This window comes from Parambassis ranga, chromosome 15, assembly GCF_900634625.1.
Source record: "Parambassis ranga chromosome 15, fParRan2.1, whole genome shotgun sequence".
Classification (NCBI taxonomy): Eukaryota; Metazoa; Chordata; class Actinopteri; family Ambassidae; genus Parambassis; species Parambassis ranga.
In genome coordinates this window covers 2,911,072-2,931,246 of record NC_041035.1, presented here as the reverse complement: position 1 = coordinate 2,931,246, position 20,175 = coordinate 2,911,072, and the positions used below count along the sequence as shown (strand labels likewise).

At 41.1% G+C, this 20,175-nt stretch overlaps 1 protein-coding gene across 1 annotated transcript in view; it reads right to left on the bottom strand.

The window, feature by feature from the left end:
- Window positions 1–17,565, bottom strand: part of pdzd8 (PDZ domain containing 8) — a 42,889-nt gene extending 25,324 nt beyond the window's left edge. The window contains exons 1-2 of the mRNA XM_028423086.1: window positions 16,550–17,565; window positions 3,446–3,571 (exon numbers count right to left, since the gene is read on the bottom strand). Of these exons, the coding sequence (XP_028278887.1) occupies window positions 3,446–3,571; window positions 16,550–17,433 (1,010 nt within the window). The 5' untranslated portion in view covers window positions 17,434–17,565. The remainder of the gene's footprint in view (window positions 1–3,445; window positions 3,572–16,549) is intronic.
- Between the last annotated feature and the right edge of the window lie 2,610 nt (window positions 17,566–20,175).

Below are 20,175 nucleotides of genomic sequence, written 5' to 3'. Positions count from 1 at the left end.
CTTTGTTTAACTATGAGTTAGTAGCATTAAACCTGATACTAAAGCTTAAGATCTGAAATGTTCAGAGTGGAGTATGTAATTTATTACTGTATCTTATTGCTGAAAACATACCCGAAATAAACAGCTTATAAAATACATACACAAAAATGCTTTACACAAGTCAAAATGGACACAATTAAAAGCTAAATACCTTTCATCTCTACTGACTGATACCTGTAAACACTTCTGTGCTTGGATATGGAGCAGTAAATCTTACAGTACTAAGACAAATCAATCGAATCTCACCTAGCTACCATAAGTTTTACTGATTTTTTTTCCTTTCACAGACAGATCTTTCCTCACAAAACAGCAGTGTAATATCTTCTGTGGAGGTGACGACCTCTGTCAGGCCTCAGACTTATTATTGTAGATGTATGATGTCATCCAGTGATGTGGAGTATGATAGATGTGGGCATTTATGAGGATATGGCTGAAAACAGAGTGTTGGTTGCACTATGGGAAATGTAGGATAGTGAGTTAGTTCTTTAAAAAAATAAACCCAAAAACAGCTGATCAACTTCTCAAGTTTCTTAGTACCAAATTTCTCTGTATCATACTGTTCACTCTCAGCAGTTCCTGGTTGATGCAGATTGTATTTTCTATCCGACTGTGTCCTGTGGGAATAAAATGATGATTTAGCTGCAACATATTTTTGGCTGCTGCTGCCCCCTGCTGTGCTGAGGCCATTCATGCAGCAAAAGGAGTTTTCCTCTAAGCTCTGAAGCTGATGAGCCAGTCTGAAATGCAGTATAGAGACAATTTCAGACATAAAGCTCAACTCTCTTAAAGTTAACCCTTTACATCTTTACAGACTCAAATTAGTGCACATCAACTACATAGGCATTGTGTAAATCAACCATATACTTGCATAAATGTTGCTTCATAGCAACATAGTTTCCTAAATGCACTGAGGGGTGCAGAATTTTTTCTTTTCCATTAGTGCCAAAAATATATATAAATGTTTAATTTTTAACATTTAGAGTTTTAAAATGTAAAATTTTAATTTTAATCAAAATGTGAAAAGGGAAGTTATTTTTAAACTTAGATTTGGTTTGTATTTTTGCAATTAGATAGATAGATAATAAGATACTAAAACAAAGTTTACATTTCTTTATCTGATGAATGGTATCGTTGCTTTTTTAAAACATGTATTTCAGACCTGCGTGTGTAATATAGTCGAACAAGTTTCCAAACATGACTTGATTAGTGATTAGTGTCCTCAGATGGAAGACACTTTATAGAGCTCCTTTCACACTGCACATACAGCCTTCTAGGTTTCAGGTAACTGAAAACTGCATGTCACACTGCTACCTCATCCCCGAGATTAAGAAGCAGCTCAGTGACAGCTGTGGACCAATTTCTGGAATTCCTGACTTCTATGAAGAAATGACCTGTATCTCTACAACTGCTGGTCTGTGTGTGTAAATGTGTGCAGACCATGTTGAAAAGTCAATGTGCATGGTCCACTAAGAGGGATCATCCTACTACTATCATAGGTCAAAAACCTATCAATTAGCCTTTGTATATAGAACAAGGTGATGGAAGAGGGAAGGAAAAGAAGAGAGACTGCAAGATTATAATGGGCAGGACATGAATTATTAATAGATGAGCCTGATCTGATCATCCTGTGGTCTATCAAACACACCCAACCACACTAAAGAATAGTTGAACACACACACACACAAAGCCTGCGCTAATTGATTTGACTCTTTAGCCAATTAAAATTTAAAGATGCCGGCTTTATACAAAGAGGGAGTGTGTTTGTCTCAGAAAGGAGAAACTGCTGTGTGTGTGTGGTCTGTACAGTATAATGGGACTGTAGGAGCTACAGGAGCTACTGTTTACCCTATGTGCAAATTTTCTGAATGTCACTTGACAGCTGAATAGCTGTATAAGTTGTAGAGTAGGATTAAAAAATGACTTCCCATTTGTTAACTTAACACAAAGCTAACTAGTATAGGAAATGATGGTGTCTAAGAGCAAACAAGGAGCTTGATAGCAGCTGGTCCACGCCTCTGCAGAGCGTGGTAGTAGTGAAATGTTAAGTGTGGTAATACAGGCACGTTTTTGTGTAGGCCATGGGCACACCATTTCTTGGATGATGGTGCAGTTCCAGGGAGAACACAGCATTACATTGTGTTCCACATTGTGGTTTACAGCAATTCTGCCTCTCTCTGTGGTCTCACCAGTTCCGTCAAGCAGTACACTCGGAACCCTTTCGCAACAGTGGGGATGAACTGATCTGAACATTTTAAACCCAATCAAGATAATAACATCTGGGCTTTGCATATTGGCCGATTGTGATCTGATACCACTTCCTCTGCAGATATCGCAAGTAACTGCTGAACTTTTTGGTGTAGCGAGTGTAAAATACCTCCATTACACTGGATCACTGGAGCATCACTCCATGTTGTTGCTCCATGTGTTTGTTGTGAGTCAAAGAATGTCCCTATATTCACTGCTAAAAAAACCTTGCAAACAAGTGAGTAGATCAGCCCCATTGACAGTAACAACTATGGACAAAGCTTTTGTGACATCACCCTGTTTGTTTGCTGGAGGGAGGCTCCATGATGCTCCAACCGTTACAATATTGGCAATATTGCGTCACAGTACCCCAAAACTCTAAATACAAACAAAGAGGGGTGAGTGGAGCTGAGGTAGTCTGCCGATCGTGGAATCAGGAAGCTCGAGCTGCGATGCTGCACACGCCCATATTTATGCATAATTTTAAGTCCTAACATAATTAAAACAAGTGAGTTACAGTTGACACTAGAGGGGAACTTATCAACAGAGACCAGAATCACTTTTCGAACCAGGCTGTACACATGTTTATTTCTGCTGGGAAGTTGGCCAGTGTAACATGGGAGTCTATGGGAATTGACTCACTTTTGGAGCCAGCCCTCATCGGCTGCAGCGCCAACACCGGCTGACAGTTGATATTAATTGGCATACCACTGCTAAACATGGCTTTAGTTGGTGGCCTGGTCCTTCAGAGCAACAGACTTCTAAGAGAGACTACTTAAGAGGTTCAGGGCACCACCTATTAGGTATTTATCACTTAGTGTAGAACTAACCAGGTAGATCTAATCAGCCACAACTAGTTGCTTTAGCCATTATTTAGCAAGGTACAGCAATGTGACAACACCGAATGAGGATGAATGCTATTTGATTTTTTGTTAATTTGCAGGTATAGTGACTAGAGGTTGTAACCGTTTCCCTGACAGTATCCTTCTTTAGAAAAAAACAATACTACTACTCTGGGATACATAATATATAAAATTAAAGTGATATTAGCAACAATTTAGCTTCCAAAAATAAAAGAAGCAGCCAAAGTCAACTAGGAAAGACAGCGTCAGATCAGAATACATAGACAAATAAGCCAGAATGTAAGAAAAAAGTGTCTCACCTGCTACATTCAATGAGGGTGACCTTGAGTCGACCTTCCACCAGTCTGCTTTCTTGGACTGACAGATCCAAATCACAGACCGACCCCAGAGGAGGCTGCACTTGGAATGGGAAGAAGGGCTTGTATCTGCAGAGAGAGAGAGAATGTATCCAGAATATCAATTTGGGGTTTTAAATGCAGCATTGATGTTTAACTGCATATAGAACGCACATGTACGTAGCCAAAGGTAGAAAACAAAAGACGTTCATCTGCCTACAAGCATGTATGTAAAGCAGCAGCCACAGTGGTCAGACTGTGTGATGGGTGTGGTGCCTAGAAGAAAACTGGTTCCTGAAGTGCAGCTGGGTCTTAATAAAAACAGTCATTGTAACATACAAGCACGTCCGAGCGCATACACCCGTGCTTTGCTATTCTGGGCTTCTGGTGCTACCGCTGCTAGCCCGAAGCTACTGTTGTTCTAAATAGTGGACTTTGTTCATGCAGATGTATTATGAAACTGACATCTGTTCATTCTGATAAAATGTGGTCATGTGTAAAGTCAGAGTTTGGAAAATGTTCCCACAAGAAAAGTGACAACAATCAGCAGCAGGCTTCACAGACACAATCCTTCTCTTTCCTGCTCTGAACCAGACAAACAATGGTTCCAGCTCCAATCCAGCTTCCCTTTTCTACTATAGCTTCAACAGGGAAACTTTCTGTGAGTTACACAGAGATTCAGACCATATTGTAAACTAAAAGACACAACAGGATGAAGTGAGGCCATAGAACACAACCCTATGTATGTCAATGGTAAGTAATGCTAAAGTCAATGGTTTATGTCAGGTTTAGAAATTCAAGATGAGCGAGAGCCACAAAGAAAATTTGAAAAACTCTGCTTTTTCCTATTAAAATATTAATCATAACAGTTACATAGTACAAGATACAGGATAAGATCAAAAATATTTGTTTATGAAGGATATTTTAGCTGGAAGTACAGTGCATCCGGAAAGTATTCACAGCGCTTTACTTTTTCTACATTTTGTCATGTTACAGCCCTTATTCCAAATTGTATCAAATTAATATCTTACCTCAAAATTCTACACACAATACTTCATTAGGGTATTGTGTGTAATGTTACAAAAAAATGTTTTTTTTTTAACATTTTTTGAATTTATTAAAAATTCACAGCCTTTGCTTAATACTTTGTTGATCTACCTTTGGCAGCAATTACAGCCTCATGTCTTTTTGAATATGATGACACAAGCTTAGCACACCTATCTATAGGCAGTTTTGCCCATTCTTCTTTGCAGTAATTCTCAAGCTCCATCAGGTTGGAAGGGAGATGTCTGTGCACAGCCATTTTAGGTCTTTCCAGAGATGTTCAATCGGATTCAAGTCTGGACTCTGGCTGGGCCACTCCAGGACATTCACAGAGTGGTTCTGCGCTTTGGGTCGTCCTGCTGAAAAAAGAACTTTTGCCCCAGTCTGGGGTCATGAGCGCTCTGGAGCAGATTTTAATCCAGGATATCTCTGTATATTGCTGAATTCATTTTTCCTTCTATCCTGACTAGTCTGCCAGCTCCTGCTGCTGAAAAACATCCTCATAGCATGATGCTGCCACCACCATGCTTCACTGTAGGGATGGTATTGGCCTGGTGATGAGCGGTGCCTGGTTTCCTCCAAACATGACGCCTGGCATTCACACCAAAGAGTTCAATCTTTGTCTCATCAGACCAGAGAATTTTCTCATGGTCTGAGAGTCATTCAGGTGCCTTTTGGCAAATTCCAGACAGGCTGCCATGTTTGTTTTACTAAGGAGTGGCTTTCGTCTGGCCACTCTACCATACAGGCCTGATTGGTGGATTGCTGCAGAGATTGTTGTCCTTCTGGAAGGCTGTCCTCTCTCCACAGAGGAACTCTGGAGCTCTGATCATCGGGTTCTTGGTCACCTCCCTGACTAAGACCCTTCTCCCCCGATCGCTCAGTTTAGATGGCCGGCCAGCATACTTGGTGTTTGTGCTCTGACCAACTGGCCAACTGTGGGACCTTATATAGGTGTGTGTCTTTCCAAATCATGTCCAATCAACTGAATTTACCGCGGGTGGACTCCAATTAAGCTGTAAAAACATCTCAAGGATGATCAGTGGAAAAAGGGATGCACCTGAGCACAATTTTGAGCTCAGATTTCCTAGTTTTCTATTTTTATTAATTCCAAAAATTTTTTCCACATATGTCATAATGGGGTATTGTGTGTAGAATTTTGAGGTAAGAGATTCATTTAATACAATTTGGAATAACAAAATGTGGAAAAAGGAAAGCGTGTGAATACTTTCCGGATGCACTGCAGTTTATCAAATTACTAAAATTGTTACTTATAGCTGAATATAAAATGTAAAAATAAATAAATAAATGAAAATTGACCACAAGTTGTACGAAATGTCTCAAAAAGAATCAAAGACACTGGCAGCTACAGACAATGTAACTGTATCTCTATCTCCATTTGTAAAGCCATGTTTTTTCCCCACATTTGTAAAGTTCTTACAGGAAACAATACTTCAGTACAAAGAAAGCGCAGCACCCTTTTCACTCGGAGTAACGACAACAATAAGGATTTTATTACCTTTTATTTTTAGCCAAAGCCTTCCACTTCAAAAACTACACAAATTTCTTCTCCCCTTCTCGGTCTCTTTTTTCAAAACTGAGGGCACAGCCATGTTCTTGCAAACTGTTCTGGATGAGGCACAACTGGCACAAAAACAGCACATAGGGAAAATGTCAATCACTTTGTGCTGGCCTCCTGCTGCATGAAAAACTTACTTTAAGTAACTACATGATGTATTTTTGAGATAGGCTGGAGACCAAAACAGTTTTTGTACCAGGCTGCAAACATGTTTAATTTCTTGGTACCAAACAATTCTGGTCTCTATTTATAAGTTCCCTTTTAGTGTCAATTGTATGGGAGGTGAATGTTTTAATAAGTCACTTATTTTAATTATATTTGGGGCTCAAAATCATGCATACTTATTTTGGCCTAGAGCAACAGGCTTTGCAGGTTTGCCATACGACAACGCGAGCTTCCTGCTTCTGCGACTGCCTGCCCATCTCAGCTCCACTCGTGCTCCACCTCTTTGTATTTGGAGTTTAGGCGGACGGTGATGTTGTCAACATAGAGGGGGCGGTGAGAGCCTTCCTGACCTACTGCTGACCTACAGCTGACATTGTAGAAGTCCATACCTTTAAACTGTCAATGCTTTTTTAACCACACCTGGAAATGACTTAAATCCTACATTTTATGTGATATTTGGGAAGCGGAAAATATAAGAACACTAATATTGTGAGGATAAGCACTGTGTTGAGGGACATCTATCATCTTCCATCATCAAACTGTCCGGTCTAATCCTTTCTTTCCTTTCTTATTATGTGACCGAATGCCTTTCGCTTAATATAGATCGGTCTGTGGTGTCAGACTTTACTGCAGCAGTATTTATCTGCTGTGACATTGGAAAAAGAGGTGAAAGGCAGAATGGCTAATGGCTGTTTTTAGACTATCGTACTACACCCAGCTCAGGGCAATTACAGTTGTGTTGTTTTACAAACCTCATCATCTCTGACTCCTGGGCCTTCAGCCAAAAACAACAGCTAAACTACAGCGACGGCCTAATCAATGCACAAACCTCCTCCTGTCTGTGCTGCAAACAGGGAGCTAAAAGGGAACTCTGAAATGACTTGCTGTTTGCAGGAGTACCATTAACCTCCCCCCGACAGGAAATGACAGAGGGAAAGAGGTTAAAGATAAGTGACACAGATATGTAGAGTCCAAACAGCACAACAGGCAAGTTAGATAGCAGGAAAAGTCTTACTTTTAAACCAAAGCCCACTTTTGAATGTATTAATCTAGAGGTTGTGGTAGAGGTTAGGGGTTTATCTAATCTTGTTGCAAAACAGTGTAATCTGCTCAAAGATCCGGCTTCCTGTTATTCCTAAATAATTCACCATCTACACATCTCTTCCCCTTGTTCCTTAAACCCTCCTCCTCCTCCTTCTCGATGTTACTTTTGGTTAGCCAGTACAGCACCTGGTTGCCAGTCTTGAACACACAGTCCTTCTGGATGGGGACATCTTTTCCATACTCTGCAAGGTGTTCCTGTCTACTACTACAGGCTTGTGATCTCACTTCATTGAAATTACACAGTTAGGATGACAGACCAACAAAGATTTTGGCCTACATGGCAGCTAGTTGGGAAACTTTCTCTTATACCGGTAGTAGTTCAATAAAATGCATGCCTGGAGACATCTGAGGCAGGGTAGCGTCCTTCTTTTGAGAGGCGTCACATCATGCTAGACGCTACACTTTTGCATATGTAGCAGCCAAGCCCTTAACTGTATATAAATGAGGACCAGTCAACTTCACAAATCCCAATAATACCAGAATGCATTGCATCACAGTCTACCAAGAGCAGACAATACAAGTTACAAACTAGCCATGACAGGAGCCTAACAAGCTGTGACTATGGCTCTAGGGAGAGAGTGGTTCAGAACTTCAGGTTCACAGTTTGATTCCTGGTCCTAGTGGGACATTACGTTTACACCGGCAGTTAGATCCCACGCCCTGGCTGCATGCCGATGTGCCCCTGGGCAAGACACTTAACCCTACTTTCACAGAGTAGAAAAAAGTGCTATAAAATATATAGTTTCATATTTTATTCCTTCACAGCATTTCTCGGTAAGGTTTACTCAAGCAACTGGATGCTCTCATTTTTTTATCCACTTTATACCAGAGGAAGAGAACCCACACCCAAATGGAAGATGGCAGACTGTGTGTGTGGGACAGGGGGTGGAGGTGGGGGGGTGAACAACATGGTCATACCTAGTAAGGTTTTACATTATTTACAGCATCTTGGTCCCCATATAATTTATTTAAAAGTAACCGGGCAGAATATAGATAGTTTCAAGTTAAGGCGAGGTTGGATTGGGCAAATAAATTCCTCTTTGCTAGTAGTTTGAGAGGAGTTCCTTTGTACATGTTAAAACTCTCTCAGATTTAGTATTATGTGTTGATCTATCAGCATCATGCAGGTCTCTTCGATTCTCATGATGCCCCAGGTACCACGTTTCTCCCCCTCCGTAGCGTGCACCTGTTCCCTACTTGCTGATCACAAGTACAAAAGCTGCATGAGGAGCTCCACCCAGCACCTGTGGGCTATTTGATAGTTTTTACTCACTTCTTACACGAATATGTTTGTGTTTAATTTTAAAAGGAGGGTGATCAAGTCACTGCCTGTTTTATTGGAGGGTGTATCATCTTAAAGTGGTTTCAGTGTAATGACGCTAGTTAATAATAAGTGGTTGTAATTCCTTCTCACTGGTTATTTGTGTGATTTGACTAACAAGTTTATCACCCATGCTGTGACCATGGCCATTCACTGGGTATGAGTTAAATGCCGTACATCTAACATAATGAAACCTTTCATCCAGATGATCTGTCATCACCACAGTGTTGTGCAGCCTAATTTGGCTGATGATATATATATGATATATATTCTCTATTGATCCTACACTATAACAAACAACATTCCAATTAGACCCTACTAACACCTGCTGTTGACACGTGTAGTGTTTGTTAATTATTAGGTAAGAACACTTATGTGCTTTTTACAAAGGCAGTGAAATTAAAAAGAGCCATTAGGGGTAGCCTAAATACCATTTTATGGGCTTCAAAGCTTTGGTGGTAACCTATTAAAATTAATATCTGTTGCAATTTAGGGATTGAATTTAGACTTAAAATAACAAAACACAAGCACAAAACACAAAGTACTATTATTAGCTACGATGTCAGATTTCTTGAACATTGCCTAAAGACAACTGAGCACTCACATCGTCCATCCATCACTGCTCTTTACCCACTTTATCTAACGGCGTCACTGGGTGACTTAATGTTTAGCACCCTTCAGAAACCTGTATGTGATTACAAAGAGCAGCACTAGTTGGTTGCTAAAGCTAAAGTGATTCATTGATGAGCTGTATGAAGACTGGGACAGAATTAAACCATCACAGAACTGGATTTATGCACAATATTCCCTCTATAGCTGGAGACTTTACATGGTTGCTGTAATGCCTGGATTACCTCCACTGGGCCTCTGTCCCAGCCCTCCCCTCCACTCAACTACCATCTGTGCCACTCAGCAAATCCCAAGGTCCGGCTTTCATTCTCTGAGGCTGCTCTTCATTACATCATCGCATCACACTCACTGTGCATGATCGTGGGCGCACCGGTGCGGTCATGTCAGTCTCAAAAGGTTACCAGAGAAAGTTGCTAGATTTGTAGCTCGACATGTTTGACAAAAAAAAAGATTTGTAAAGTTGCCAGATTTAGCGAGAGTTACCAAGTTGACAACACTCGTCTCTGTGCTGTGGTAAAAATGCCTCCCTGGATTTAGTTGATGCGCATGTCCTGAACCAAACAAAACACACGCCCAGAACCAAGACGTGTGAACTGATCGGTTCAGATTTTTTTCCTGAACCGTCCCATGCCCAATAGATAGATATTCTTTACACACTGGGAAATTGTTATGTTACAGCAGCAGCAGCAAGAATACAATAAAACAGAATTAATCAAACTATAACAAGTCAAAAATAAGGAAAGTAGAGTTAAATCCTAGTTTAAACCTACTGGCAGGTCTTAACAATTCCAGCAATATAAAAATAAAAATATATACTGTAGACAACAAGTGGCAAATGAAAGGATGTGTAACATGATATGTACAATGGACGATGGAATATAGATCTGTGCAAGTATATGAAAAGTATGAATAATCTGAACAGTATATAAAATAGCAAATAAAATAGTGCAGCAATAAGTAGTGCAGGTTGTGCTAATGGTAATATAAACAGTATGAAGTTGTAAAAGGGAACTGACAGCAGTGCATGTGCATGTTTGTCTCAATGGCACCTTGTAATTAACACCCTGATCTTCTTCAACTCTTCCCGCTCTCATCACCTTTACTAATACTGATGTCTTACTACCAGACACTGACACTGGTACATACATTTTATAAGACATTTTTATAAGTGACTATAGTAACTTTGATTTTAAATATTTGAAAATTCAAACTCAGGTCTACACATGTAACATGCTTCATTGTTTTACCCCCAAAGTCTGTCAGATGGCGTAGTCAAAGGGAGGGGTGGAAACATGAAAGCGCTGGATACTACACTGAGATAACAGCATTATGCGCCAGTGTTTCCCCCTGATAGCTGAAGGCTGGCACCTAGTCAGGACCTGCTCAAGTCAACAGTAAGAAAACCCATTGTTATCATGCCACTGTGAGAGGACCCCTGCAGCCGTCCACAGGACAGCAGTGAGTCCTGTCTGTATTAGATATGCTTAACTACAAGATGCCTCATGTTTGTGCTACTCTGACTGCTGGTATTTGTGCAGGGCATGTCAACCAGTATGTCTGCTCCTTTTTTAATCTCTGACCACAGTGACCAATCAAGAGAAGTTTCTGTTACTCAAGTTTTGCCCTCTCACTGACTTTCTACTTCCCTTATTCACTTCTTTAAATCTTGCCACAGTTTCAACTACTTTCCGAGCCCACAATAAGCCATTTGACTCTCAGAATGTTTCAGCGTGCCGAAACAACAAATGAGGAAACGATCCAGAGGTCCATAACAAACACAGTTAAGGCTGCCTTTATAATTATTATGTCGGATTACGTCCTCAGCTCAGACCTTCCTTTCTTGTGGATTTAGGACAGCTGTTAAATGCAGAGGTTACCAGAGTCCACTTTCTTTAAATCATAACAACTACAGCAGCCTGAAAACTGCATGAGAAACACTGGAGTGTTTTTTCTTTTGCTTCTGATTTAACACTTCCTACCCGTCAGGGAAGTTTTTTTGCCACACTTACAGATGTCCAACTCAAAAACCTAATTCTAGAGCTGGACACAAATATCTGTTTAGTTGGTAATCGGTTTTAGAATTTTGATATTTTTTACTTCATGGTCATCTCCGTTTTAAAATTATTAATGTAAAATTCAGGTTTTTGGGAAGCTGCAGGGAGCTCTGTTTCCATCTATACATCCATCATCTGAACCCACATCGTCCTGCAGTGCAGGGTCACGGGGGGGCTGGAGCCTATCCCAGCTATCTACGGGTGAGAGGCGGGGTACACCCTGGACAGGTCACCAGTCCATCACAGGGCCTTATAAAGACAGACAATCATTCACACTCACACCTACAGGCAATTTAGAGTGACCAATTAACCTAACAAGCATGTCTTTAAAATGTGGGAGGAAAAAAACCCACGCAGGCACCGGGAGAATATGCAAACTCCACACAGAAAGGCCCCAGTCAGGATGGAACCAGGAACCTTCTTGCTGTGAGGCGACAGCGCTAGCAGAGCTTCTCTTTGTCACATTTAAACATAAAATGCAGTAGACTGAAATGAACTTATTCCTTTAAAATCTGAGTTCTTTGTTGAAAGCCTCCCTCCATCCCTTAAGGAGCTTGAGGGATACAGCAGCTCAGATGGGAGACAGGGTGCATGTAGCAACTGTTGCCTGGGTGTTTCAGGATTCACAGCTTAATGGCAGACAAGCAAAGAGAAAGACACTGTTGAAAAAAAACTCACATGACACAGGGCTCTAGACTAACTTTTTGCACTGGTTGCACCGGTGCGCCTAACCTTTTTTTCTTGGGTGCACCGGCACAAAAGTTAGGTGCACCGCATCACACATCACATTGTTTTTTAATTGCTGTCCATATATTTTATCGATCAGGCCTTAACTTGACACCTATCCTAATACAGAAGTTCTTTTCATCTTCTCTCATCATCTGCAGCTACATCTACTGTTTACCTGACGGCCTCGCAGGGCTGTAGCCAAAGTTTTAGAAATACTGAGGTCCAAAAATTGATCTCTAGGAAATATGAACGGGCTTAATAATAACATATCATCCTAAACTGACTTTGGACCTTGTTTAATGAACACAGGTAAATACAAATAAATAAATACATGTACTGATAGTACTCATTCAAATTATGGACAAACCAGCCAACAGGTCTGCCTGTCAGAAATCCATAATGAAGATTCAAAGTTACAGAACTCTTCAGTTCCCTGTTTGCTTTCTCTCTGTATTTTCTGGCTGTCGCTCCTCACTTATCTATCTGGCAATGGGAATTAAAAATGATTAAAATCATATACACCTTTATTTATTTAATAGTTGTGATTGAGATATATATTTTGTTTTCTTCAACACGTTTCTAATGCAGCTACAGTATCTCTTCTCTCATCTTCCTCACCTCTTCCTCTCTTCCTCTCTGTCTCCTCTCTTTCTAAAGCTGAGCTCCAGCTGACAGACTCTTCATTCTGTCTGCTACAGTTTAGCTGTATGCAGATATCATACTGGCAGACAATGGTCCACTATAGCAGGATAATAACAATACTGTTTAAATGGGCGTTCATCATGTAACCATGTTCTATAACTCCTTAAACCAGCTGACTGCTGTCAGTCAGTGACTCAGCCTTCATGGATGAACCTCACAGGTCAGATAACACTGTCCTCAGACCTGCTGTTCTGTTATAATGCTACGAGCACGTCACGCCCCCTCCCTGAACATGACCGGCTCGTTATCATCCGTCATTCAGGTCAACAGCAAATTAGCAAAACCCGCATAGTAGCAACAAATCCTGCTGCTCCGCTGTATGTTCACTTAAACTGCGGTTTCTGCAGCGAAACGTCTTTAAACCCTGTCTGTCCGTGTGTGTGCGCGCTGCGCGCTGTAGTGAGAGGGTCATATGAGTTCTGCACACATGTTTTAAAAAGTCCGGGCCGAAACGAACTTTGTTCATATCTCTCTGTTCTCATCTCTCTGTTCTCGTGGAGTATGGAACAAGCTTTATCACACAGCATCCGCTCTGCGCAGCATATGTCCGCGTTCTTCTCTGAATGTTCGGTCTCAGCTGACCGCAGCAGACACGTTTTCAAAGACACACACACGGAGGTCCCGCCCTTCACCGTCTCTGATTGGTTTAGACCACAATATGGGCCCGATGTGTGTCTGTTGCTGGAGACTTTTGAGAGTCGCGGAGAATGTATCTCCCTCTAACAGCTGGTCGTACCGGTGCGACCTCTGATATTTTTTGGTTGCACCTTTGAGAAATTAGGTCGCATGTGCGCCCAAAATGGTCGCACTCTAGAGCCCTGTGACATCTGGACTAGTGTTTGCTAGAAGGCAAGTCTGAGACTCTGAAACAAAGTGGAAGGAGGACATGCAGTCTGTTGAGCTTGTTGGTGTTACAGTAGGCATACAGTTCAAATTAGTGTGTTTAGAAGCCGACAGAAACTTCACAGCGTCACACAGCTACATATTTATCATCCTCGCTTGACAACTGAAACAATGAAACAATTATCATCACTCTAAATGTTCCAGGAGTGTCATAACACAACAAAAGCCTGACGATGGCAGGAGACGGTATCTGATGGAGAAGGAGAATCTAATCTCTACAGTGTGATTGTGATGGGCACAAACGGTACAACCTATTAAGTCTAGCAGACAGGTCACAGGGTGCTTTCAGTTGAAAACTGTAAACACTGCAGGTACGTGCACATTCTTTAATCAGTAACCAGGTTAGCGGTATTTGTCATATATACATAGGTATTAGGGCTGGGCGGTATGACCAAAATTATATATCACGGTATTTTTATATTATAATGGTTTCCGGTATTTGGCGGTATTTTTTTCCCTCATTCATGACGTGTTAACTGCATTGATTGTGAGAAGAATTACTGCAGTAGAGTGGTTACCCTACTCCACAGTCATGAGAACTGTACAAAAAATTACATGTATTACATTAGGGCTGTGGGCTATTATTTAATATCCAGCATCCTTAATTACGATTAATGAACGATCATTTTTATTGTTTAAAAAATAATTACAAATGGTGTGTGTGTGGGCTAATATGTTAAATACTCCACGAGGACAGAGAAATCTGCTTGTGTTCCCGAGGTGGCAGAAATAAGAACAAAATCTTTTTGGACCGGACTTTTCATACTGCATGAGAAACGAGTGTGCAGAACTCCTCATACATTCTGCTGCTGTTCAGTGCGTCAAAACCTGTTTGTGTGTGTGTTAGTGGTAGAGCCGTGTGAGGAGTTCTACACACACATTTCTGGTTCAGAACTTCCCCGTCCATTATTACCAACAACTCCACTAATGTGCTCTGTGCCTGTGCTCTGCTCCATGCATGCAGCAATGAAAAACGTCCCCCATGAAACAATTTACCACCGCGCTGAGTTCCGAACATTTTAGGCCATTTAAACCAGTGTTGCCGGTATATGAAAAATTCATATCATAACGCAAAAAACACTGGTTTTCGGTGCAAACCGGTATACCGCCTAGCCCTAATAGATATCCTGATTAAAACCACACCGGCTGAGGACAGTAAATTCCATTAGCCTGTGGGCACACAGAGTGCTAAATGGCAGCAGGCCGTTTTCAGCTGCATGTAGTTAGAGCACAGGCTGTGTATGAGTAAGAGAAAGTTGTCATAAAAACAAAAACAGAATGCAAAGATGTGAAGTTCAGTGATGCTAAAAAAAAACTTGCTTAGCGTGAGGCTTTGTGGCCAATGACCCTACCAGGCATATATAAACAGTTCTGTGCCTCCGATCACTCACCTTTGTCATCACATTAATAGCTGTTACATTCTCAGTATTTGTAGGATTGAAATGGTCCACACAATAGGAGGTCAAAGCTCCAGAAAAACAGTGGCGGCCATGTTCCTTCAGGCTCTACAGCCTGGCACAGGCCTTGCACCAAGGAGAGCTACATGCTGTGAAACAACTACAAGTAAAGATGAACAGGCGAGTTATGATATCTGTCAGGGAAACCAAACTTAGCTCCTGTATAACGTCCACAGAATCACGCCTTACATTCATTGTTGTATATTGTCGCCATGTATCACGTCATAAATCATAACTGTTTGGGGAGCAGCACCTCTCGTTGCAATAAAAAAAAAAAAAACGCTTTCGTGAGCACTACTTTGAGTGAAAAAAATGCTAACACTAGCTAAGTGTTAGCTACAGTGGGCAAGAGAACAATGACCTGCTCTTTCTTTGTTAACGCATCTACAAATGTAAGTTGAGGGGATGGACAGCTAGCTAGAACTAAACGTGTCTGTCCTAATTCTGAAATTATTAAAAAAAATAAAAACCCCAGTGAGACAGACTACGTGTTCACACATTCTCACACAAACTGGTATCCTGTTGTACAAATGATGGATTCACAACTACGCAAAACAGAAATAGGCTGAAGAACATTCACATCACATCAACATAACACACACCTGTGACCCATCCATCCATCCATCCATCATCCATTAACCCAATTTGTCCTGCAGTGCAGGGTCACAGGGGGCTGGAGCCTATCATAGCTATCTACAAGTGAGAGGTGGGGTACACCCTGGACACTGCCGTCAGTTGGACATCCTGTAATTATATACTTTAAATCTTTTCCTGCTAGCCAACAAAGTACATACAACTTCCATAAAAATACAAATATTAGGGTGCAGTCATGGACAGAGCATGAGACAGCAGGATGAAACACAGAACAACCAGGGAAATTGCTTGGAAAGACTAAACACTGTCAAAAATCAGATTGCTTCTTGCACCCGTAGCTACAACAATAAGCACACAATGCATACTTTGAATCCTTGCAGGAATTACCACCCTCATATAACACCCCAAGAGAAGATCACTGCATGTTTTGCATTCCTTGGAAGGTATGTCTTACTAAAACTTGCTGTATGTAGTATTGTTGAGTCAGATTATGGCAATTCTGTGTGGTTGTTTTGAATACTTTTGATTTTAAATGTCTTTGTCATTGTTTTGTGGCCATTTTGAACCTCAATTTTAACATATCTGATTAAGTTTTAAAAAAGAAATGTGACAACAACTTAGGAGGTTCTGAAGAAAGGGGCCAAAGTGTAATGGGGCCCATCACAGGGCCAGGCGGCTGATCTATGATTGCTCTATGCAAACAGCACATGTTCTGTTTGTTTTATGTTCCACATGTGAGCTGATCTGAGCATCATCTGCCTGTGTTGCAGTGTTTTCTGAGCGTACCTGATTTTGTAGTTGGGTAAGGTGTGTTTCTTCTTGATGACCCGTTTCAGCTGGTTGACTATGATGGAGGTGAGCTGGGGCAGCGGCCTCCCTTCAAACTGCGACTTCACCTCAAAATCCACCAGCGGGTCCTCCAGGAAGGAGAAGGACCAATGGGAGAAGGGCATTCGCGTGAACTGCAGCCTCAGTCTGCCCACTACGCGCCTCATCTTCACGAACAGGTAGGCAGACTTCCCAAAAACCAGCTCGACGTCGATGGCGAGGTGGAAGCCGCCATTGTATTCAATATCCACCTCAAAGTTGAGCTCCTCCGGCATCCCGTCCTCGTTCAGATGCACCGGCTTCATAAGTTTGGCCGTCTTAAAGACCGGCAGAGAATTACCCAGGGAAATGTCTCTGAGACTGAGTCCCTCCAGGAGCCGACCCGCTGTCTTGGTCTGCAGCAGCTCCTCAAATTCCACCTTGATCTTTTTGGTGATCCAGTGTCTGACTACAGGGGTGTCTCGGAGCTCCCTGAACAGGAACAGAAATATAGCGTTTAGGAAATTGCATGTCTCGGCTCTGCCCGCATCAATGGGCTCGCTTGGAAAAGGCGGTGGCGGCTGTTGTTTGGGGCTGCCGCCGGTGACAGCCGCTTCCTGCTGCCGTGTGGAGACGGCCTCTTGCTGTTTAGATGCAGCAGGTGCCGTGCTGTCCTGCTGCTGCTGGCCTGGTTCGGCATGTTGGGTGTTAAAGTAATCCTTCAATGCGTTCTCAGGCACTACTTTCACATACTGCACTGTCCTGCCTATGGGTTCGGGGCTTCTCCGGTATATCAGCAAGAACTGTAATATCAACGTAACGACGGCTCCGGAGAACGCGGAAATCAATATTAAGTAAATCATTTCGAGCAGCTGCCCTGACGCTGTCTCCGGTTCACGGTGTTTTCATAACCGAACGTTTTTTAGCCGCGGTAACAAAGCAAGTTCCACCTGGTCGCCCTCAAAGCTGCCATATCATCTGCTTCTGTCCTGAGCTCCAGGCTCTTCATCTGATTGGACAAATGGGGTACGACGTCGTGCGTCATGACGGAAGCAGAATGTGTGTTCATTTGATGCGTTCATGCTGTGTGGGATTTTATCCTGCTCACAAGGAAAACCTGTTATATACAGGCTGTGGGGAAAGTGAACACGGTATATTTCAAAATATATTAATAATATAATATATGTTTATATTTTCAGTTGCAACGTACATTATTCGCATATTACGCATATTATTCAGTGTTAATAAATGGATCCTTTCTGACCACATATACAGTACTTGCAGCACACATACGTGTATATACAGCAACATGTAATTTGGGGAAAAAAAGCACTTGTTGACATTTTGATGAAAAAAAAAATCCTTCAGGAAATGTGCCACTAATCTAATATAGTTTAGTGCTGGATTATACATGATGTGTTAAAATGTAATGAGTGTACAGGACTAATCTGTGATATTTAATCTGCAGTGGTTTAATATGACAGACTATGACTGCTTCTGTGCCACATACACAGCTGTGCACATGAAACAAATATTACTGAATTAATTATCATTATAAACACATCTTATATAATAATTAGTGTGGTTTCCATTGCTACGGCAATCAAACTCTTGTTCTTCACCCTATTTCTTCTTCTTCTTTCTTTCTTATTCTTCCGTACGTTTTTTTGACACAGCGTATCTTCAGCATACATAGAGGACATTCCGGGTCAACTTCAAGTTTTTTTTCAAAAAATTATAGTTTTTCAAATATTAAGCAATTTATGTGTCATCTGCCAAATGTATCTCCTCCTACAAAGTTCAAGCTACAGACTCCAGTTTAGTCTTAAAACGCTCATTAGATGCTGCTCTATCTAACTTGTATTCAGAATTTTCTAATTACAAATCGTTTCCGCACGCCAGGCTCTCAAAGTTGGAGTGGTTTTTGAGGTCTCCTCTGCTGTTACCATGGTGACAGGCTGACACACAGAGGCATATAAAGCTCTGGATTGCTCTGATTCTCCAGCAATTCAGAGCAATCCCTCACATCAGCGTTCAAAGCAATGCTTCAGCTGCAGCAATCAAACTTGCGTTTTCTTCAGGAAATGCCCTTTTCTAGTTATCGTTATGAATACATACAGGCCATCTTATATAATAATTTACATTTAGGCTATGTCTGTAATCCTACAAGAAAAACAAAGAGTAACCTTATTATGATGTTTATTTACTGACACTGCAAACATGGAGATGAACAGGTAGTGTGTGAAGATGTGTGCTTAACCAGTCACACACCCTTTGTGGAAATTTGTGTGCTCATATTCAAAAGTGAAGACTGAACATCATGGAGCTAATGGTGTGTTTATGTGCATCTGATACATGTAAGATCAATATTACTTATTGAAAAAAAATCATTTTTATCGTTTTTATATTGTGATACCAAAACACTGAGCTAAAAGATGCTAAACAAGGCTCTACACACCTATATATATTTTGTATCGTGTCAGAAACCTTCTTCAGATCTGTGTGTGGCACAATGAAAATAATGATTAGTGTAGCTTTAAATAATGGATTCAGCTCCTTTTGTTTGCGGCTGATGAAGAATAACACCAGAGCACCATTGGGTTGTGTTTCCTTGACAGTCCAGCAGAGGTCCCCAATGTGATGTTTATGTTTCTGTGTTGAAGGTGCTGCCTCCTACCCTTTCACTCTTCTGTGTTCCTTCAGGTGTGTGTGTGTGTGTGTGTGTCTTTTCATCTACGGCTGTTGCTTCTTGTATGAATACAGCATGCAATACATGTCCTCTAATCCCACTATCTGGAGTCCAGATTTAAAGTATAAGACCTTTTGTGTAAAGTACTTGTAAAAGCTGAATCCATGTATTATTTATACAGCCACAACCTGACAGAGAATAAAATGCAGGTGTTTACTTATGGAGCTTTGATTGTAAAGTCATGATCTGACCCAGTCATAATAATTTTGTTAGTATGTCCAGAACACACATTTTAAGACATATATTGTGTTGTAAAATGTAAAATTTCTCAACAGCTTTAAATGAAACTATTTATATACATAAACCGCTCCTGTTAGAGACAGTGATGTAATGGGGATTTCCATGTTTGTAAAGACACAACTTCTACCAACCTCTACTTGACGAATTTGTTCTGATCTGTGCATTGATAACTTTAAAAAGCAGAGCTAATGCTAACTGAGACAGCTATTGCTATAGAGAAACTGATACACACTTCATTAAATGTACTCATATATATGGACTCTCAGTGTGTTAATCCCCATGTGGAGGTCAAACAAGAATGGACAGTGGCTGCTGACTGACAGATAAATATTGTTTTACATCTTCACAAATCACCAAATCAGCTGGACAATAAAATTAGAGGTTGGAGGTTAATAAGACACTTACCGACCCAGCAGCTAGAAGCAAAGTGGTACCAGACAACTATAATAATAAGGAAATTTGCAAGAAGAAGAGATTTTTTTCAAATTTCCAAACATTCTGTAGTTGGACTTGAAAAAGGCTTTGGGGGAGGTTTGAGCATCTGTTTGCTACCAATCTGGGCAGTGGCAGCTTCAGGTACATTGGAGTCACCATGTCTCAGGGTCTGACATGGACA